This window comes from Carya illinoinensis, chromosome 1 (assembly GCF_018687715.1).
Source record: "Carya illinoinensis cultivar Pawnee chromosome 1, C.illinoinensisPawnee_v1, whole genome shotgun sequence".
Lineage (NCBI taxonomy): Eukaryota > Viridiplantae > Streptophyta > Magnoliopsida > Fagales > Juglandaceae > Carya > Carya illinoinensis.
The window spans coordinates 57490643-57512757 of record NC_056752.1 but is presented as its reverse complement, the minus strand read 5'-3'; the positions used below and the strand labels follow the sequence as shown (position 1 = coordinate 57512757).

Below are 22115 nucleotides of genomic sequence, written 5' to 3'. Positions count from 1 at the left end.
AGAAGAAGAAGAAGAATATAATAATAATAATAATAATAATAATAAAATCACAATTGTTTTGAAGTTTTGGAAGTTGGATGTGTAGAATGTCAAATGCTTTTATGGTAAGGGAGGACAATAAATTTATTTTCTAAAAATTAACAATATTTAATACAATCTATTTCTTTTCTCAAACCTTAGGTCCGGCTTGCTTGTGCAATGGAGGAGCCTCTTGAGCATAGGCAATTTATTATTGGTAAGATATATTATAAATAATAAAATCTTCAATAAAATTTTGGGACATACAGTGATAAATATAATTAATATTAAGATCAAAAATAAAATTCGAATCTATATTTCAACAACTTCTAGATGTAATAATTAATTTATAAACTCCCGTGTCTGCATAACGTTGGGAAAATTCGAAATTATAAATTTTGTACGTTTACGACATACGGTATGAAGTTGAAATATTCCCTACGCGTGGATTTGATCCCTTTCTCATTGACACAAGCCATCTAAAAAACCCAACTGTTGGCCATGGCTGTTGTGGTTGGGGTAAACATAGGAAGTCCCTACCATCTTTACAACCATAATGGCTTCGATTTAGGTTCTCTCTTACAAGTCAGGCCATCCTCGTCTACCCTCTTTGGCTGTTACCTCTTCGAACCATCGATTTTGTAGCTTCTCGTTCTAGCAGCCATTCCCGCTTTAGCAAATTGTATTTAGCTGAACCCATGGAAGCAGCCCACCAACAATAATTTTCACAGAGTATAATAATTCGTGAATCGTTGATCAGAGTCTCAGAAATGAAACTCGTTAAATGAAAACTTCTTCAAGTCCCTCAAGTTTCCCTATCATGCCATAGGTACGTGCTAGCTTCGATTTGTTCCCTAGCTTTTAGATCTTCTCTTATTTCTTTAGTTGTTTTTTTTGGGTTTTGGGGGGGGGGGGGATACTTTTCTTCCTTTGGGTATAAATTCATTAGCAACTTTTGGTTGAAATATGGAATATAAATTTTTTGAAATCTTTTCCCGTTATTCTTGCGAAAACTCTGCTTGAAAAGATTGTTCTTTTAGCTTCAGTTTCCAGGTTTTGAATAATTGTATGTAAAAATTCTGTATTGTGATCCGCAAGAAGAACTCAGCAATTATTTCGAATTTTTATATTGGAATATTGAATATATTGTTCTTTTATGTCGAATTTTCCAGTTAGAGGATACATAATTTTCATCTGTGTAAGGTTTTATAAGTCGAACTTCAGTTTTTGTTTGTGATTATTGTTCGTTGGACAGCTTCTTTGGCTTATAGATTCTACAATTACGGACTTCCATTGGTTTTTTCTTGGTAGATTCCTTGCTTCTCCACTTTTAAAACAATATTCTTGAAATGCGAGGACAAATTCCTAAAATGTTTGTTGTGAGATTTAAAACTTAGGAGGAAACATCGAAAGCCAACATATAGGGCTCTCTCTGGTGTCCTTTCGTGTCCTCGTATATGGTGAAGGGTCAACAAGGCTTGGCCAGCGTTTTGATTGAGAATGGTTTTAACTGATAAAAGGCTCTCAGAAAGAAGAAATTGAGGAATCTAGTCGTGCTAAAGAGAAGGGTGAGATCCCACTTCACACATCAACGTCTCAAAGGACACTACTAACCAATGAAAACCCTCTAAGAAAGTTTTCTGATACCTTAACTGCTCCTCTTAGTAGAATCAGGATCCTTAAATTTGGCTCTGCATCTGCCAAAATCAAGCAGATGGCTTATGAGAAAGATGAGATTTCACGCTCTGTGACTACTTCAAGTGGTCACCGATTTCAAGAACGCCTCAGTGGGGTTTTTGCTCGGAAAATTGATTGGGATTCACTCATGGAAATGAGCAAAGAATGGATTAGAAACCCAATGAACATGGCTCTGTTTGCGTGGATCACCTGCATTGCTGTTTCAGGTGCAATTCTATTCCTCGTTATGACTGGAATGTTAAACAGTGTTCTTCCCAAGAAGTCCCAGAGGGATGCGTGGTTTGAAGTAAACAATCAAATTCTTAATGCACTGTTTACCCTTATGTGTTTGTACCAACATCCGAAACGGTTTTATCACCTTGCAATTCTATGCATATGGAAACCAAAAGATATATCTAAACTAAGAAAGATTTACTGCAAGAATGGAACCTACAAGCCTCATGAATGGGCACACATGATGGTTGTTATTGTTCTGCTGCATGTAAATTGTTTTGCTCAATACGCACTTTGTGGTCTAAACTTGGGGTACAGGAGATCTCAACGACCAGCAATTGGAGTTGGAGTATCTATATCTGTTGCAATTGCAGCACCTGCAATTGCTGGCTTTTACTCTATTATGAGTCCCCTTGGAAGGGATTATAATTCTGAAATGGATGAGGAAGCACAGGTCCAGATTACCACAGGTGAAAATCCAGATCAGATTAGATTGAAATCGTTGGAGAAACGATTTTCTTTTGCAGCAAGAGATGAATTTTATAAAATGTTAAGTTTGGACTTCTGGTAAAACTATAAATGTGGAGAAGTAATTAATACTGATGATTAAGCAATTGTTTCTGTCATCTAGCCCCAACTATCCATAACCGAGGCCGATGTGGGCACACAAAGTTAGAGCTGGAGAATGTTAGTCGAAGTTTGTTAAGTGGAGTCAGAATATTCACTATAGACCAGAAACTGGACCAATAAAAGGTAATGGCTTGTAAAGAGTGCACCCGTAAGAATAGCTTGTGAAAACAAGTGACATGGTTCAGATTGCAGATATAGAAAGTTAGAAAAAGTAAATGTTTGACAGTAATGTAAGAGTAGGTATAGCCCTGAATGAAATGTAATTGCAAAACAGGATTCATTGTGATATTAAGTTCACTTAAATCGTTGACACGGTGGCTATGGGGATTGACTATTATTCGAGCTCCTCAACAGAACAAGTTGTCTGAAATCTGTTAAACGAAAGTCTCACTGAAAAAAACAAAAGAAATTCACCATCAAACAATTTAAGCTGCATTCCTATACACAAAGCAAAAGCCCTGATGTGTATGTCTTGGCTCTGTTGGGATTTAATTTACGTTCTATCAATGTTGAGAAACAAGCTCTTGTGGAGAAGCAATAATAAAAACGTCTCTTCCATTTGTATCAATGGTTTCATGCAATAATGTTTAACTTGGGAAATGAAAATTGAGGCACGTACAGCACTCGATATTTTGGTAACTTATGAAAGATCAGTTATAATATAATCTAGCCGGATTTGTCGAGGGCCAATACGAATCAAACGTCGAGGCAAATGCAAAATAGGGAGAAAGAAATATCATTTAGAAAAAGAACCAAAGTTGGCGAATCCATGTGCTAAACGTGACAGATATCAGATGATAATAGTGAAGACTCAAATGTTATGTCCTCCCCCCAAAGCTCAAAAACTGGCAAGCAGGCTGAGGTTTATCCGATTAGCAATAATATTACATGGTAGGGCTTGCCGTCTCCTATTTGTTTGGTACTCGAAAGGGAAATGTTAATTTCTCGTACACGTCTTTGTCATGGCCAAAACTTTCAAGCTGTCAAAAGGTATGTGCAGTGAGCTATATACGACACTGCACATCACTCAGAGCCATATATTTTAACTGACTGAATAATGCTACCATTCTGGCATAAACGAAAATGCATAAATCCAAGGCCTCTGTAGACTCTCATAGGGCATGGCATGGATTTTGGCTGGTTTTGAGAACCAGGCTGCAATAAATTAAGGGCTGCTACCAAAAGATTTATTAAAACAGTGGAATCCTTCTTGCTCTTTCCCAAGTAGAACACAAAACTTGACCCACATGACAGTAATGAAAAATTTTATAAACTATATTATCATCTTATTATATTATATTAAATAAGATGTGACATATTTATCACAATAAAATGATCATTTATTACATATTTTTTTTATCATTAAATAGTGATAAATACATTACATTATATATAGTTAATTTAATAATAATAAATATGTCACATCTTACTTAATAAAATGTAAATGAAATAGTGGTATGGAATATAGCATTACTCAATAGTAATAAGAAGGAATGAGGTTTTTTTTTTTTCCCTCTTTTTGGACGGTATAATGGTGTATAGTTGCTCATTAATACTGTAATTATGGCTTCACCCAATCTCTTTCAGTCTTTCTTTACGCAATGAAAACCATACCGAGTTTCCTCCAAATAGAAAAGGGGGTGAGGTTGGACAACAAAGGCACCGATGCCACCAAAATATGGCCCACTTATTCAAATCAAAATTTTAACCCATTAGTTTGGAAGGACCGGCAAATTCATTCGTGAAACACGTGCCGACCTTAATCTTCTTTCCCCTTACTATTCCTCTTTCGCCAGTCGCTATTGTTTTGAATTATTAGAAGTGGCCTTTACAGTTATCCAGCTGCAACTCATGGTCTGGTCACACGTACAAGTTCGACAACATCCATCCCCTGCAATTGCATGGTAAGAGATTATATTATGGAGCCAAGATCAAGGAGTGTGATACTTCATATCATACGAATAAGGATAAATAGTGTTTAGTGTATGAGATTTTGTATTATTTAAAAATGAAAAATTTTTATTTTTTATAAGATTTTATTGAATAGTTCTTTTAAAATATAATTCATGTGTTCCTATTAAAAATAAATAAATAAAAAATATAATTAATGTGAATTGAGACTTCCCTTAAACAGTAGCTGTACAGAAGCACAAGTGGCAGACCAAACCTACTCGAGTACAGTAAAAGCTGTAAAGTATCCAATATTATTGCATGCGCGTCACTAGGGAAGCGAACCACAGTTACAGTAATACACATGGACATTGTCATGAGTTGCTGGATACCGTATGTTGGCGTGATGCTACGTTTGACCAACAGTTCGTACGATGTGATCTGCCCGTCTCTATATAATCCATTTCTACGTTCGTATACTACTCATTGTTCGTTTATGTGGGTTTTGGAAACGAATATTAAACATGAAATTTTACTTGATGAAGTTCATTATATATAGACCATTTCAAGGAAATTGACAACTAAGGATAAATTAATATCTCAATAATTTTTTAAGTCACTCAATAATTTTGGTCTAAATCAGTTTTGGCTTCCGAAACATCTCCATCCATGAGGCTATGACAGGGTTGGCTTCGTCTGTTTGAATACGTACTAATTTTCAACTTATCAACTTTACACTTTTCTTTAGATCATGACATCGAGCATGAATACTAGCAAGTTGGAACATAAATTCTCATTTTCAAACTTATAATAAATAAGATGGTCTATATACAGTCAGGCATTGCCAGGCGTGTTTGACGGGAAATTTTACGTGGAGTACGAGTTTGCACTTTGGACCCCTCATTTTGATGAGAAATTATATTTAGAGTATATTAGTATGTGTAAGTTCAGTATTTTTTTAAAAAATAGATAAATATGATATTTACATGTAAAAAATATTTTTTAATTATTTATTTTATTTAAGAATATGCAATATTTACCTATTCTAAAATTATATTTAATATTACCTAATTTTTATTTAAATTGAGTCCCAAAATGTGGCCGGCGTGCACTTTTTATTTTTTAATTTTAATTTTAATGCGTGGCCGGTGCAAAACAAGCTTTTAATTTTCTATTAACTTATCTTTTAATTTTCCTCATTATAAAACATCAATGTCAAATTGGAATAATTAAAGCGATGTTATACTTAATTTGCTTGGTCGGGTTAATACATACAAACTTTGAGAGTAAAATTATTCTTAATTTATAATATTGTTTCGATTCTTATACTTATCGTATTAACTATTAAGCATGTCTTTCTTGATTAGAGGGGAAAAAAAAAATTATCCTTAAGAATAGAAAAATTTGCGGATAGCGTCATCGAATACCAAGTGAATAGCGTAAAGATTTTTAACCTTTTAGATTAAAATTATAACTTAAGGTCAAAAAGGGTTGGCTTGACTCAGTCCATCATAACTACTCCCCCTCGTTCGCATGCTAGAGACATAAATAGATGCTCCTTTCACATCTACGGATCCACTAACAATTCGCCACGTCATTGGGTTGTTTACCTTTCCAATGACGGTAGCTTTCACTTCTTTTTCTTTTTTTGGTTTCTTCGCTAAACTACCCTTATCCGATTGGAATGACGAAATGGCCCAGAATTGATCACCCAATTGAGCTTCCTGGGTGTAACATAACCGAATGAAAACGGCTGCAGACAATCTTAATGCCCTTCCCCTTCCCCTTCACCTATATAATGATCGGAACTACACCTCATGTTCAGCTCCCATTTATATACCCCATCTATCGCATTACCCCCTGCTTTCTCTCCCTTTTCGATTCCTCCTTTCCTCATCTAAAACTTGAGACCCACCGCCCTAGGTAGGCTTAGACTAGAACTGGCTAACTCTCAGGAAACTCTGGAGGAAACTGATTACAGTAATCGAAGGGTGGTTCTCGCCCTCTATGAGGCCCTGAGCTCGCACGACGTGGCCACGGTGCACCAGATCGTCGCCCCCGACCTCGAGTGGTGGTTTCATGGTCCGCCTTCTCACCAGTTCTTGATGCTCCTTCTGACCGGCACTGCCCCCGCCTCTGCCACATCTTTCCGATTTGTGCCCCAGTCCATCACTTCCTTCGGGCCCACCGTCCTCGTCGAGGGCTGCGACCGCGCCCGCTCTATTTCCTGGGTTCACGCCTGCACCGTCACTGATGGGATAATCACTCAGATCAGGGAGTACTTCAACACTTCCCTCACCGTCACGCGCCTCGGTAACTCCAACTCGTCTCCAACGCTGTCGGATTTCTCTTCCACGCCATCATCCTCATCAACGGTTGAGATAACCCCGCTCCATTGCCCATCCCTCTGGGAGAGCAGCGTCTCCAGCCAGGTCGGAAAGTCGGTGCCGGGTCTGGTCCTGGCGATATAGTATTGTTTTCTCCCTATATTCCCCCGATCAGCTGCAGCCGTTACTATTATTAAAAATAAATAAAAGTGCACAGGTGCGTCAGCCCCTGATTGAGTGAATCACTTATGGGCTGAGCTGCATCGCCGTAAAAGATCGAGTTGCAGAGATGTAAGCTCCTTATTAAGGTCGTCGTGTATGGGTGTGGGTTTGCTTGTTTGGCTGGCATCCTAATTTGTATGTTTGCGTGCCTGTCTGTCTGTCTGTCTGTCTTTCTGGTTGTCGTGTTTGGTATCGCGGTGGAGTTGGCCCTGTTGGGTTGATCGTGTGTGTGCCGTGTGGTACGTGGAACCATGATGGTGGAATATTCGTATTGGTCATATGCCGATGCATATGTAATCTCGTGTTTTAGTTGTGCAATAAAGATATATGCTCGTGATTGTGATATATGATTTTTCTGACGTCCGATTAACATCTTTGGATACTAGGGTACGGTAGTGGGCATGGGTGATGGTCCGGTGGATCCGATCCACCTTCCCTTTAATATTCAAGTTTACCTTTGCATGGTCATAGGTCTACCAACTCTGTTGCAACAACTAACAAGTGACCCAACTAATTTTAAGGAAAAGAAATCGGGTTAGTCATCTTATAGTAATTGTAGGTACATTTTTTCATAATGAAAAATAAAGATGTATATACAAATCATAGAAGGACGGCGGCGCCCATCCCGACACGGAAAGGAATGGATGATGCCCCTTTGGTCAATATATATCTATATGCACGATCATGCAATTATGGTTGGTTCCGTGTCCACCTTAATCTAACAATTAATATATGAAGTTGCGTACGTGGAAATTTGCTAACAAAATGCATCTTGACATCAGATTTTAACTTGCTTAAAATGGTTGATTGTTGTCTTAATGGAAAAAAAGGATGTCAAGAGTCAATTGGGTAATTACCAAATCACTGGGGATTAGTCATGATAAAACGAAGACGAGGTTTTTTTTTAAAATAAAAAATAAATTTTGACAGCCAGTTGTCTGTTTGAAATTTTGGTACGAGCTGCAAGTAGACAAATATTGACTGATCAGAGAAAAAGATGTGCATACTCAAAAGTTCCACGCACCATATGAACAAAATGTAATGAAGACGGTGCCAACAGACATGTAGATTGAGATAATCGGATCCACTTAAACATAAACCAAGATTTGGCAGTTTTTGATCATTAATTTAAAGAACAGTAGTTCCGAAGTCAGGTGTTCTGTGGATATGTCCTCATGACAGCTTATTCTTTGGACTACACAATTATTAAGCAGCTAAAGCAGCAAGCAAAGCTAGCCTATATATATAATAAATGAAAAATTCTACTCATGTGCTGCGCTTATAACTAGAATATTAGGAATTCGTCATACTAAATGAAACTATCGGCTTATCGAAGATGCATGCATGGCAACAAACTGCTTGCTTAACCATTGTTGAAGAACGATATGTATAGCTAGTGGGCTCGAATATGCCACGTGCAATTTATTTCAATTAGTAGTTTGTGATAAGAGAAGACCAACATGCAAAAGGTGATGCATACATATACATACCCGATCGATATATCCTGTTGCCTGCCTGCAAATGTATGTGTGGAAACCAGACGTACGTGGGATTGAAATGGATGATGGGAGAGCCACTTCTCACGCCTAAATGACTTTTCATGCGCCCACCAAGTAGTTTTGCCTAAAATTATTGATGGCTATATATTGTACAGTGATATTATGCTTTCATGACAATCGAAACACTTCCTTTTACATGTTCGATCCAGCTGTTAAGTCCACATGATCTAATTAATACAACACGCACATGAATTATTCTTGATATATATATCGATGTGATCATGATCTGCACTAAGATTTATAATGTCGAGTACTGTAATGGTGGAAAGCTTTCTTTCAAATTACAATAACAATATGAGGGATCGAACTTCTTTGTTTTTAACTATACAAACCTTGTCATTGTCGAGTAATTTTTGATGTATTTTCTATCAATATTCCCTATGTACAGTTCCCCATCTTTTTTTGTCTCCCTAGATGGGGAGACTAGTAGAAGTGGTCAATTCACAATTTGTAAGTTTCTTACACGTATTCACGAATAAATAAATAAAAGTTGTCCAGTGTATTCTCTGTTGAGATGCTATTTTAATATTATATATTAATTATATTAATTGTGATTTGTGAGGCGGCTGTCCTTATCTTAAAAGTTATCAATTCTGATATATTATATTATTATTGATGAGAAGAATGACTAGTACGTCCACGTCAGCCGTGTGAAAGTCTCAAGTTTTATTTTTTTCCAAACAAAGTCTCAAGATAAGCAACAAAGTCTCAAGTTGCTTATCTTTTCGTTATTTATAAGGGGGAAAAAATTATGGTCGTCAGCATCGATAGTCTGCAGCAAAGATTCTAACACCCCTGGCCTGGCCTTCTCATTGAGTTTTTAAACTCGCTAGTAACTTTTTTTTTCTTTACAAAAATGAGACTCAATTGAATGATATGCGAATTAAGCTTATCGCGAATATACTAAAAATAAAAAAGAGAAATATATTCGTAAAGAATTCATGAACTTATATAAAAAATTCTCACTGATCGGTTGATGAGAATCTTTTAAATTCATTAGTTGGGAACGCAGTTTGTTAGCACTTGAAATATTAGAATTTATTCCTTGAGAGGAAGAGAGAGAGGGATCTAATTCCAATATTAGTATCTCAAATGAGTGATTATAATTCATAGGTTGACGTGTTAACACATCAACATTATCTTAGTTATTGTGTGGTAACATTAACATTAGTGTGTATACAAAATCCCCATGTGCATATATAAAAGACAACTTGCTCAAAACAAAAAAGATGCTATATATGCTTTATACGTAGCTCCCCTGAATGTCATGTGTTGTTTGTTTTAATTTGAGAATGACAAGAAGAAGCAGAGTATTTACAGATACCATGGATACCCTATGCAATAAAGTGATTTGAATTGTTGGAGGATACCACTTTTGCTATAATAATAATAATAATAATAATAATAATAATAATAGAGTAGAATGCTTTTTGAAAAGTTGGTGTTGGTGATTTGAAGTGGATATCCAAAAACTGTCTTTTTCAATTCCATGTTGTAGGTGGCAAGATCAGCATTACCATGTCTATTATCTAAACGATACCCACGATACTGATTGATAAGTACATTAGCAATTCTAATAGCTAGCTGGGAGACTACTTGAATTTACTATTATAGATTTTTCTTTTCAACTCGTCTTGATTGAGAGACACAAACATCGCCAATGTGTGTGTTGAAATCTGCCCAAAATATGCCACCAGAGCAATACAACTCAGCTGCCCAAGTCACGGATGATCACAGCTCCTCAACATCTTCTCGGCTAAAATTAGGGACTAGAGAATCTCCTAGAATAAATGCAAATGAATGAGCTGTAATTCTATTAGAATATTTGTACCTTCCTTGTTAGGATTTGATTTCCTTATTTACACGCTTTTGTACATTGCTATATAAAGCTATACTCTGCTGCAATGTAAATATAGAATACGAAATACACAAGCAATTTTGCCTGCTCTTTCCTCAACCTTCCTCTTGAAATTACAATCTCTGTTATGGTTTCAGAGCCATTAAAATGGCATAACTAGAACCCATTAACCTCAATCCCAAAGACCTTTCTAGCTCCTATTTTCTCAATCCCAATGATGGCCATGGCACACTACTCACAAATTATCTTTTGACTATCGATAATTATCATTCTTGGGCCCGCACCATTCGCAAATCTTTGAGTATCAAGACGAAACTAGGGTTCATCGATGGAACTCTCTCTCAACCATCTTATTCCAGTACCTTGTTAGAACCATGGCTTATAGTATGACATGGTTGTAACTTGGCTACAAAATGCTATGTCCTTGGAAATTAAGAAAATTGTTGTGTATGTTGAAATTGCTCTCGCTCTTTGGCTTGAGTCAGAACAACGTTTTGCACAAAAAACTAGTCCTTGGCTCTATGAGTTGAAACAATCTATCAATGCTATCCCTCAAGGCGATGACTCAGTTAGCCTTTATTTTTCAAAATTGAAGACCTTGCTTGATGAACTCGTGAATTTTGAAACCATACCAACCTGCACAATGCTATGCAAACTATCATTGCCAACCAACAATGTGACTAGATGATGAAGTTTCTCATGGGACTTCATGATTCTTTCACTAACATCAAGGCCTAAATTATTTTACTTAAACCACCAACATGTTTAAGTGAAGTATATGCCCTTGTCCAGCAAGAAGAAAAGCATAAACAACTTTCCAATCCTCCCATCCCTTATGATTCACTTGCCTTTGCAACCACAAACTATTTTACCTACAACAAAACCCCACAAAACAGTCTAGTTTTTCAAAAAAAGATAGACATTTTTGCACTCGTTGCAAAATTTCAGGCCACTCTTTGGAAAAATGTTTTAAAGCCAATCCTAATTTGGAAAAACCTATCTGCACTCATTGTAATCTTACTGGACACACTGTTGACAGATGCTACAAGCTATATGGCTACCCATCAGGCCATAAGCTTCACAATGAACCAAGCTCACGGATTCATTTGCTAACCAAATTAGCATCCCTGACCAAGAGCAGATCACTAACGGTCTAAAGCATCTTTTAACTCAAGGGCAATATCACAATCTACTTGCTTTACTACAATCTCAGACCCCAAGAGCTTCGACTAATCAAGTATCTACTCATCCATCATCTTTAGCCATCCAGTATTCCCGTATCTTGGCTATTAATTCATCTTCTTTATCTTCAAGAATTCCATGGATTATAGATACGGGTGCAATAGATCACATGATATGTTGCACCTCCTTTTACACCTCATAACCAACCAAAATTTCTTTCCATGTTAAATTACCAAATGGTAACAAAACACATGTCACTCATCGGGACACGGTTCAACTCACCCCTACCATTATTCTGAAAAATGTTCCATTCATCCCTTCATTTACTTTCAATCTTCTTTCAGCCAGAAAGTTAACTTAGGACATCAATTGTTGTTTCATATTTTTCACCAATGAGTGTTTTGTGCAGGACCTTTCCTCTTGGAGCACGATTGGGAAGGGTGAAGCTCACAATGGCTTATACCATTTACAACTGACAGCAGTACCTACTCAAGCCCTTGCTGCCGCCTCCTTAGATTTACCTTTCTATTTTAATTTTGTTTCTAGCCTTCATTCTGAGCACATATTATGGCATTGTAGAATGGGACATCCCTCTGATTCCCACCTTTTATTGTTACAAAAAGACTTATAAAATAAAAAATTCATGAATGAAATTTCTCCATGTGATACTTGTCATTTATCAAAGCAACATTGTTTACCATTTCCCATTAATCAAACGAGCACAACAACCTTTTGATATAATCCATTGTGACATATGGAGACCTTGTTCTCATATGGTCTATGATGGATTCAATTACTTTCTTACAATCGTTGATGACTTCACAAGATCAACATGACTTAAAAACAAATCACAAACTCGACCATTCCTTCAATCTTTTTGCTCTCTTGTAGAGACACAGTTTCAAACAAAAATCAAAACCATTCGATTAGACAATGGTGTGGAATTTTCCATGACAAATTTCTATATGGAAAAAGGTATAATCTATCAGAAAAGTTGTGTTGAAAGTCCCCAACAAAACGTAATTGTAGAACGCAAACACTAACACAAGTTGAACATTGCTCAAGTATTACGTTTTCAATCTGGCATTCTTATTTCCTATTGGAACGATTGTGTTATGACTGCTATCTATCTAATTAATCAAACCCATTCTCCCAATCTCCAAAATCAAACACCATACCAAATTTTATTTAAAGTAAAACCATCATATAGCCACCTAAAAATCTTTGGCTGCCTATGCTATGCCTCCTCTTTGACAACTAATTGCTTGTCTTGTACTCGTACATGTGCCCTAAGACTATGAGACCCTCCAAGATGTGAATACGCAACATCCTTTTGTTGGCTAAAAGAGGTTTTACTCACTGTTTTAGTGGAAGACGGCCTCTATTAATGCTTAAGTGTAAGATGGCCTCTATTAATTATTCTAACTATTTTCTACTAAAAATGATATGTATGAGGTAGACAGAATTGGTAGGGAAAGTTTGGAAAGCAAGCACCAAAATTGCCATTGCGGCCATATTTAATATAGCTCACTCTACTCTTACCATGTTTGATATTTGAAGATGAGAAAACAAAAACAAGCTACATTTAAAAAAGTCTTCTTGACAAATTCCGGACTCATCCAAACCTATACAAAAACGAGGCCCATACCATATGCCTGATTCAAAATGGGTCTAAAATCTTGTGTGGAGCAATAAATAATCTGGGTACTTCTGGGCCGGCCCTCTTCGAAGATATTGCTCTGTTTCGTATTTTGTTAGCCTTGCTGGCTGGTTGGCCTACCATCCCTGTCCCAGACTTAAAAATAGGCAAATACTTGGGGAAGTCCTAGAGAGCAGAGACTGCCAAGTTTGCGCATATCTGAAATGTAAAATCATTTTTTCTGTATTTTTTTTCCTTCTTTTTTTCTGTTCTTACATATTAATATTAAAGCTTTTCGCTCAAAGATCTCGGAACCCTTCCATGAATTGAAACCCGTATAAGGTTTGCCAACCCCAAAAAGCAAACCACTTTCTTTTTCCACATCCCCCCCCTTCTCGATATTAATCACTTCTGTTTGTCTCTCTGTTTGTTAAATGGGAAAATCACTTCCTTTCACGGCGAAGCTTCAAGAATTCACCAAAATTATCACACCGGCCAGACTCCAAACTCCCAAACGCGAGAAACCGATATCGCGAATCCGGGTTACATCCCCGGAAACAGGGAAACTCGGGGTTTCCCGAGTCGACTCCGATCGATTAAAGCAGAAAAGCTTGATGGAAAGCTTGGAGGGGCAGCAGGACCAAACCCGGGTGCCGTTGGCCCAGGTGGTCTCGGACTGCGCCAAGCGGTGGTTCCAGGACGCGCTTAAGGAGGCCAAGGCCGGCGATAGCGCTATGCAGGTCCTTGTCGGCCAGATGTACTACAGTGGCTATGGTGTCCCCAAAGATCCTCAAAAGGTCTACTCTTAATCCTTTCTTTTTGTTAGTTCTTTTTTTTGTTGTTAATATTCCTTGCTTTTGCTATCATTTCTCGTAGCTGTTGTTCATTGCATTAGTCGGTGTTAACTTTTGATTACTGAATCAATATTTTAATAATCTGTTATAAAGGGACGGACTTGGATTACCAGAGCTTCTAAAAACCGGGTTTTAGTTTGGAACGTAAGCAACAAACATCCAGGTATTCTGTATTCTCTCTCTGGCTGGTTATTGTTATTTGTTGGTTGCGGCCTTGCTTTCTTTAGTTGATGAGTATTTCGTTTCCTTTAGGTTACAATGCAAGTGACTCAGATTCAGACGAATCGAAGGGCGATGAAAAATAAGGTCGAATGTGATTTTCTGTTGATTGTATTTGTTGAAGTTTTTCAGTGTTGGCCAACGTTGGTGATCAAATAATGGGTGTAATTTGTTATTAACACTTGTTCAACCCCCCCTCTAAAATGTGCATTTGGCTCAAAGCCATAACCTCGGCCTCAGTGGAAACTGGAAAGGTAATTTATTACTCTGTTGTTCCTTATTTTCAAGCATTATAAAAATTGTCTATGACCTATATAATTTTTGAACCAGGTGTTTCGTTCCTGCATTAAAATGATCAAGAATCGGGTCATGTAAATTTTATTTAAGTTTAGAAGAATTTGGAAGGTCATATATATAAATATTAGATAATATAGAAGAAGCACACTTTGTGCGATTCCTTTTCTTTTTTCTATGTCTAATTTTGTTATTAATTGAAGAATGCCACAATTAGGGAAGTCCAAAATCATGTTACAAACAAAATTAATAATTGATAATTTTCTTGTGCATCCCACGGATGCATGACTATTTTTTCATATTCTTAATCCATTGAAAAAGAGTTATTGCCTCCCACATATCCCTAGATTCGATATTTCAGATATACGTGTGTGTGGGTAAAAGATACATTGCTTGCGAAACTTTTTGAGGGGAAACTAACACAATTATCTTGAGTTATGCATGAACTGCTGAACCCTGTTACTCTTAATAAGATTGAATTTGTCAACCTCTTCTGGCGGTCAGTTGTGCTCCTTTTTATTTTTTTCAAAGGTTGTGAGCTCCTGTCTGCGACTAATCTAAGGATTGTGATTATCACTCAGTGCATAACAGAGCTGCATTTATTTTTCTCACTTCATCTCTCCTCTTTTATTGCCCTTCTCATTTCTTTGTGCATTCTTCATGTATCGCCAGCTGTTTTGTACTATACGAGTTTTGCATTTTTATTGGTCCCTTTGGCCACTTTAAGCTGCCAAACTTCAATTTTTTATGCATTATAAAGCATATTATTGTTTTTTTGTAATCTTGTTGATTTTCCTGCATGGTTCTTGATATGACTGCGTGATGTAAAAATTATTTGAGTTACAATATGTGCAAGAAACATAAATTATCATGTTGTTATTTCTTCCTATTTCAAGGTAATAACAAAAGAACTTGAGGAGATGTGCAGAGCATGCTGCAATCAGATAATTAGATAAAAGCGGCTCATGTACATAGGAAAGCATACCTAGCAGCAACAGATTACGTTGTTAATGTTCCTTTGGAACTTGGTAGGACAATAGGAGGTTCTTGAAGGTACACGGTTGACTTTTTTTCTCAGTGTCAGGGAAAATGAAAGAAAGGAAGCATCCAAGAGCACTGCATTGGATTATCCAAATGCTAGTAAAATGAAAAATTTACCTCATTTTAGATAAAAATGCCTACATTGGATTAGCCAAATGGAAAATAATATGACTTTGAGCTACAGGAGCAATCACCCGGCAGTCATATTTGGATGTTTACTGTACAAAGATCAAATGAATATTTTACTCGATAAAACATCCCGCCCAAACTGCCCTTCAGTCTTTCCCTCAAAAATTTCTCTCTTTCCCAACTGAGCTTCTCTCCCTCCACCAAATCCCTGTATCTTGCTGAAATTTGTCTGACCTTCTCCCTTTTTCTCACCATTTTCGCTCCAGCCACCAAATCCCTCTTCGCACCATTTTCACTCTGATCTTAAACCAGAAATTTGTGTGATTATCCCTCTCCCTACAATCTATGTGATTTGCGTGATTATTTTGCAAGCTGAACCATTTTGGGCTGATTCTCTCTCTGTTTGGGGGTCCATCGCACTCCATAGTGTTCTCATCTTCATATTCACAGATCCGAAATCAATGAAATTTGTCTACGCGACGGCCTTCCTTTTCTGGTTTTTCCCCTAGAGTTCCTCCCCGTCACAAGATTGTTGGAACCCGAAAACCCTTGGGTAAAATTCCGTGCTCCTTCTTTTTGATACTCACTGTGTGCTGGTTTTGGGAAGTTTCAATTTAGTGATTTTGATAGAGTAGTGGCTGCCCAATGATTTCTGGTTTGTGCTTTGTGCTTTGTGCTTTGTGGTTCATGCATTGTGGCTGGGTCGTGAGTGGTGGTTTTTCATACTCACTGTGTGCTTGTGGTTTGTGCTTTAAAACTGCCCACTTGATAGTATTGGTTGTGGTTTAGTACTGGTTTGTGGCCACTATAGCTTCATGACATTGTGGTTTAGAGTCTTAGACATGGTTTGTGCCCACTACTGTTTAAAAAGATTATATATGCAGGTGGATTCATTAAGAAGAATCGTTCTAATTTCTGATCGTACTGTGATGGGAAGCATGGTTGATATTATTGTGGAGATAGACATGGTAATATCGTTGGTGAAGGAGTTTTGAGTGGGGAAAACTGGTTTATTCTGTTATGAGATGTGGGTATGGAAGTGCTTTTGTACAAATTTGAAAGTATCTTTGGTTATAAAAGAGGAGCTAGTAGTTTGAAGTTGCCACCCCTTGCACATTGATAACTTGATCTAGTATATTAGGCAGATAGTAATTTGTGCATAATATTGTGGTTCTGGGCTGGTTTTGTGAGTGGAAATACAACTGGGCAGCTGGGTTGTGTTTTAAATATGGTTATGACTTGGTTTGGTGATTGGAAATACAGCTAGACATTCTTGGGCAGTGTTTTAATTATGTTTTTAGCTAGTTTTGTGACTAGAAATACATGTATATGTGCTGCTGCTGTGGAATTGTATAGCAGATATTAGAATTGTGGAATTGTATATGTGCTTCTGCATGTTTGTGGCGAATTGTGCTGCTGTGGAATTGTATATGTGCTGCTGCATGTTTGTGGTGAATTATATAGCACCTCCTGCTGCTACTGTTGTGTTTTAATTGTGTAATGTTGTTGTGGAATTAGTTAGTTTGTTGATGTGAATTAGTATTTTGTGTGGAACTTTTGATTATGGGCTGGAAGCTGTTCCATTTGGCTTTTGTATTATTATTATTATTATTATTATTATTATTATTATTATTATTATGGGCTGAAACTGGCGCTTGTTGAAAGTATTTGTTTAATTTTGTTGAGATTGGAACTGTTGGTTGTACTGATATAATACAGTTGGGTTTTAATTGTATAATACAAGTATGGCTGGCTGATTTTGCTTTTCAATCTCACTACATTTGTTGGAGAGATTAGGTAGATGTAATATAAAATGCAGGTGCCAAGGCGCTGCCCAGCCGAGGTGTTGTATTTGATTTCAATCTCACTACACTGATGAATTTATTCTGTTGTGGCGTGACACATACATAGCACTTCTTTACCATGATACACTTAAGAATATTTAGAACAAATAAGGTTTTATTTTAGGCAAACAATGCACAATAAAAGCAGTTGGCTAAAATTAGAAATGCAAAATATGACCCCAAAAAATTACTAAAAAAGATAATAAATTATTAATATTTTATCAGTATATATATAGTATTTGGATAATCTATTGTGGGAATTGGTTTTGAATGGAATAGCCAAATGCAAAGTCATGTGATATTATGCAAATTATGATATTGCATTTGCATAATCCATTGTCAATGCTCTAAACTCTTGAGTTAATTGAACTTTTTTAACTTGAGTAATCAGCCATTTTAGAAATGATTACTGTTCTTCTTTTTAACCAGCATGATCTGCTAGTTACTATGTTATGATATATAGCTATTCTTTTGCTGTGGATCCTGGGCTGTGGTAAGTTCATAGCCGATATGGTTTTCCCGGACAGTTTACAGGTTGATTTTTCAAGCATTTTCACTCTCCTGCCTTATTTTTTGTTGCAATGTCAAACTTCTTGTGGATGTTGACGACTCTATTGAGATGATATTTTGGCCCTTTATTCTGTCAGTCCTAAATGACTCGGTGCGAAAATTATGACATACTGTTGGGAGCGCCAATTTTGAATGGTTGTGTTCCGTGTGCATTTTCGTTGGACAAATCGACAAGACTGCTTAAATAAAGAGCCTCTCACGTTGTACCGTGTATCAACAACTCATATGGATTATGGATTACTTGAATCGTTGTTTGAACTCTATAGGATGTAAGAAGATTTCACACGGTGATGATTTTAAGAATCAGATTTGTTTTATGACCTTCTAACATGTACATGTAGACATTCTAAATGAAAGTATTATACCACATACTACTACCTCTTTATCAAACATGTGATTTGTTATTTTTACTATTCTATCTTAATATTTAGATATGTATATTTAAATGGAATGGCAAAAATAAAAATAACAAATTATAGGTTAGGTAGAAAAGCTGCTTTGGAACATTTTTTTCACCCAACAAATCCCAATCTCTCTTTTGTGATGTGCTTGGATTTTGAAATTCCAATATTATCAATACTTCTCACTTGTGAATAATCCAAATATTTTATTTATAAAAGCTATTGATAGGTTCCAACGCATGGTACATATGGACAAATTAAAATAAAAATCCCTGGTGTTGGATGAAGTTCATTTGTATGACAACTTTTACCTTGCCTCGAATGGTTAAACGCGGACACAACGAGGCATCGTCCAATCGGGACAATGTCATCTCCCTTCGCGCCTGTCCTTTCTCCAGTCCCATGGCTTCTCAGGATTCGATGACGCCCACAGCCCAACGCGCTTGGCTCGAGCCTGCTTTTCCCACTGTTACAACAAACATGGAGCTTTAGGATAGAAACTTAAGACTGGAACTACAAATTACAATAATGGATCAAAAGATCATTTCTTACCGTCGCAAGTTCTGAGCGTTTGTCGTAGGCTGTGTAATGCCATGCAAGTCCTTTCTTAAGCATTAGTTCCTTTTCGAGTGTCGGACAAGAGAGAAGAAGAAGAAGAAGATAACTTAGTTCCTTGAAAAACGGTCCAACAGAGACCAACGTTGAGAGCGAATAACGTACCTGTACAAATTTCCCGTTGCAATATATATCGGCTACACAGCGGCCATAACGATCTTCTCCATACACAAGGACTCTCAAACACTTTCCCTGAACAATCTTAGTCAGTTCCTCCTTTGCTTCTTCCCCATATGGCATTTCACCCTCAGGTGCATCTATTCCCCTGTTCATGACTTATTAACCATTGCTAGTAGATGAAGGAAAAAATTTTGCTACGCGAGTCCGATGAGCCGCATAGTTTTTTACCTTAGCCGAATTCGACACTTACGAGCGAGGATCTCCTCGTTCTGAAAATTGAGTACCCTGGTTGAAGGAAACAATTATAATTAATATCGATTCAATTTTGAAACCAAATCCACTAACATTCAAAACTAAAGCCTGAGTTCCAACTAACCGGTATCCGGCATCTATAATTCTCCTATGAAGTGCATCTGCCTCTCTATAATTCCTCTCAGAGCGCGCTTGTAACCTGTGAACCGCCGCTAGTTGTACTTCACTCGGCACACATGACGACTCCCGGGGGTCTGTCGTACTGACATACACGGTCACAGTATCTCCATCTGCTACAGCTTTTGCATCAACCTAGTTTCATCAAATGATTCGCTAAATCAAACCCAGCTGTCGGCGTGTAGCATGACTCAATTATCACGACATGGAATATGCAAAGACTATAGCTCTTACTGGTAATGTCTGAAATTCGTACTCTACTCCTTCGGGCAATGATGTTGGGGGCCCAGCAGTAAGTTTGACTAGGGTATGAGGGAGTGGAAGACCATAGAAAGCCAATAAACCCTACAAATGGGCGATTTGATAAAGTTTGTTATTTTCTTCCATTCGTCGTTCATGTGACAATTCTATTTTTATTGTACCTCCACATCTGCTTTCTGGTGTCTTTTCAGAGTCTCAATGACAAGCCTAGCAGCATCTTCAGGTGTTTTTGGAGGGGGTTTTGATTCTCTCCATGCCTCTACTAACTTTCTGTACCTTCATATATTTGTCAAGATAAAGACCGTTAAAGAGAAATTAAAGTATATAATCAAGCCTATCCATCGCTCCTTGTTTCTAATTCTGGCATAACATTTAGGAGTTTTGGGTAATAAAATGGAACGCGGTTGCATCAGAAAGACTAGATTCATTTGCAATAACACTGTTGGGGACAGATTGCGTGCGAGTTACCAATTAGCTTGAGCCTTCTTGGACGAGACAACATGCTTGCTGAGTCCTTCCGGAACCTTAAATCATTACAGTAAGAATAATTTGATTAAAAAACTGGAAATTCAAGTTGCACAGGTACTGTATTTGCTCAAAAAACTTCACAATTGAATAATCCTTTGCCAAATTTTTACATTCCCGATAATTCAGCATTTCTGTGAATAATTGACAAATAAAAGGCAACAAAAAAGTGCAACATGCTTCAACTATGGAAGCGAAAACGCATAATGAAAGCACAGTTGGCTAATTCGCGTTCTAGCTCCATGATACCTTGAAAATTCAAGGAGATTATTCAATCTTCGGATTATTGGGAGTGGGCACCAATATTTTTGCGGAACTATCAGCTCTGAAAATCAGTCTGCTATTATGCCACCAGCTGATTGTTCAGGTATTCATCATTGCATTGAACTCTTTGCTGACGGTCAATTGCACTTAACCCTTGAAAGTATTTGACATTTGGTATGACATCCTACAATTCCAAGCCTACTTTTCCTTCACCTTGATTCGATAACACCGAATGTTTTTGTTCCCTTTCTCTGCTCCCTAGGCACATGATAGGCACGTACCAGGCATGCCAAGTTTTCGACACTATAACTTTCTCCCACTTTGAGTACATGGACCATAGGTTAGTTTTTATAGTTTCAGTTTTGTTCGTAACTAGTGTAGGTTTCATGCTTAGTCTTTTAAAGGCCCGGTTTTGGAATTTTTGTCCCAAGCTTTGTACTTGTGAATAGTATTCTTCCATAAAATTTAGAGCAATAAACCAGTTGTACCGTATTCTTCCATTAAGAAAACACAGTACAATACACATTATCGGCGCTATTTAACTTTCTTGACGAGTCTTTCTTTTAACCAAAAAAAAAAAAAAAATAGGAATTACAGAGATATATTCAATTTCCTACGAGTCCTCGGGGAAAAGAGACTGTATTCAAGCAAAAGTATATTTTTGGTTTTTTTTTTTTTTTAAAAAAAAATAAAGAGAAAAAGCAGCGATGATTAGACCTGACAATAAAGGGGCGACAGTTAAAGATCAAGCAAGGAAACTAGAATAGACCTGGGAGGTGATCTCGAAGTGGAAGAGATCGTGGGCGAGAGCCGATACGCCGACGGTGTCAGCCGATACACCATGATGCCCAAGCGATTCAGAGTCCCCAGCTGCGGCGGGCTTGCAACACTCCCGATAGAGGAACCTTAAGGCGTTTCCCATTTTCGAGTTGCCGAAATCTGAATCTGAGGTAGGGTAGATGGTGATGGGTTTCAAACAGAGAAACTGAAATGAAGACCCTCTTTTTGAGTTGTTGAGTCGTGATTCAAGGCTTTCCGCATGGAATCTTTGGGATTAAGAACAGGGAGGAGGGCCGGGAGGCAAAAATGAAACAGCCAATAAGGGAGAAGAAAGACACGTGGTGCATTTTGGTTTGTCCGAAGCTATTTATAAGGATGTAACTTTATGCGTACGTGAGCCGCTGTTGTGAACCACTGGTGGCATGCTGTCGAGGGATGATTGGACAATTAGATAAGGGAAAAGGTTCGTGAACAAGAAAAATTCTATGTGCAGTCATTTTTGCGGACTCCTTTGTGCACTCCAGTGATATGAT

The 22115-nt window shown here is 37.4% G+C and overlaps 4 protein-coding genes across 6 annotated transcripts; 3 read left to right on the top strand and 1 right to left on the bottom strand.

Moving 5' to 3' along the window:
• Window positions 1-1531: 1531 nt before the first annotated feature.
• LOC122301368 lies at window positions 1532-2845 on the top strand (the record flags this gene model as incomplete). Its single annotated transcript, XM_043112657.1, has 1 exon — window positions 1532-2845. A coding segment is annotated over one exon (969 nt), but the record flags the coding sequence as incomplete, so codon positions are not given.
• Window positions 2846-6261: 3416 nt separating this feature from the next.
• On the top strand, window positions 6262-7343 carry LOC122292430 (wound-induced protein 1-like). Its single transcript, XM_043100786.1, has one exon. It carries the CDS (start codon window positions 6555-6557, stop codon window positions 6918-6920), a length of 366 nt encoding a protein of 121 aa, XP_042956720.1. The 5' UTR covers window positions 6262-6554; the 3' UTR covers window positions 6921-7343.
• A 6057-nt stretch (window positions 7344-13400) lies between these two features.
• LOC122292418 lies at window positions 13401-18579 on the top strand. 3 transcript variants are annotated; one of them, XR_006236927.1, is made up of 4 exons: window positions 13401-14033; window positions 14184-14253; window positions 14343-14563; window positions 18265-18579. XR_006236927.1 is itself a non-coding variant. In XM_043100765.1 (3 exons), exons 1-3 carry the CDS (start codon window positions 13671-13673, stop codon window positions 14393-14395), a joined length of 486 nt encoding a protein of 161 aa, XP_042956699.1. In that variant the 5' UTR covers window positions 13401-13670; the 3' UTR covers window positions 14396-18579. The 3 variants fall into 3 exon arrangements, 1 of the variants encoding a protein (XP_042956699.1); XR_006236926.1 differs by having other exon boundaries at window positions 14640-18579; XM_043100765.1 differs by having other exon boundaries at window positions 14343-18579.
• Window positions 18580-18774: 195 nt separating this feature from the next.
• Window positions 18775-21906, bottom strand: LOC122292410 (staphylococcal-like nuclease CAN2). The gene is made up of 9 exons (XM_043100754.1): window positions 21572-21906; window positions 20482-20537; window positions 20175-20289; window positions 19987-20097; window positions 19700-19887; window positions 19552-19608; window positions 19309-19468; window positions 19141-19209; window positions 18775-19054 (listed from the first exon to the last, which is right to left on the bottom strand). Exons 1-9 carry the CDS (start codon window positions 21722-21724, stop codon window positions 18956-18958), a joined length of 1008 nt encoding a protein of 335 aa, XP_042956688.1. The 5' UTR covers window positions 21725-21906; the 3' UTR covers window positions 18775-18955.
• Between the last annotated feature and the right edge of the window lie 209 nt (window positions 21907-22115).

Bases quoted from the DNA above. Each gene is read 5' to 3' on its own strand.
- LOC122292430 (XM_043100786.1), top strand. From the start codon at position 6,555: ATGCTCCTTCTGACCGGCACTGCCCCCGCCTCTGCCACATCTTTCCGA.
- LOC122292418 (XM_043100765.1), top strand. From the start codon at position 13,671: ATGGGAAAATCACTTCCTTTCACGGCGAAGCTTCAAGAATTCACCAAA. The intron at 14,034-14,183 runs GTCTACTCTTAA...TCTGTTATAAAG, and splicing joins TCCCCAAAGATCCTCAAAAG to GGACGGACTTGGATTACCAG. The intron at 14,254-14,342 runs GTATTCTGTATT...CGTTTCCTTTAG, and splicing joins CGTAAGCAACAAACATCCAG to GTTACAATGCAAGTGACTCA.
- LOC122292410 (XM_043100754.1), bottom strand. From the start codon at position 21,724: ATGGGAAACGCCTTAAGGTTCCTCTATCGGGAGTGTTGCAAGCCCGCC. The intron at 19,888-19,986 runs GTAAGAGCTATA...TGATGAAACTAG, and splicing joins ACGAATTTCAGACATTACCA to GTTGATGCAAAAGCTGTAGC. The intron at 19,609-19,699 runs GTTAGTTGGAAC...TCCTTCAACCAG, and splicing joins ATTATAGATGCCGGATACCG to GGTACTCAATTTTCAGAACG.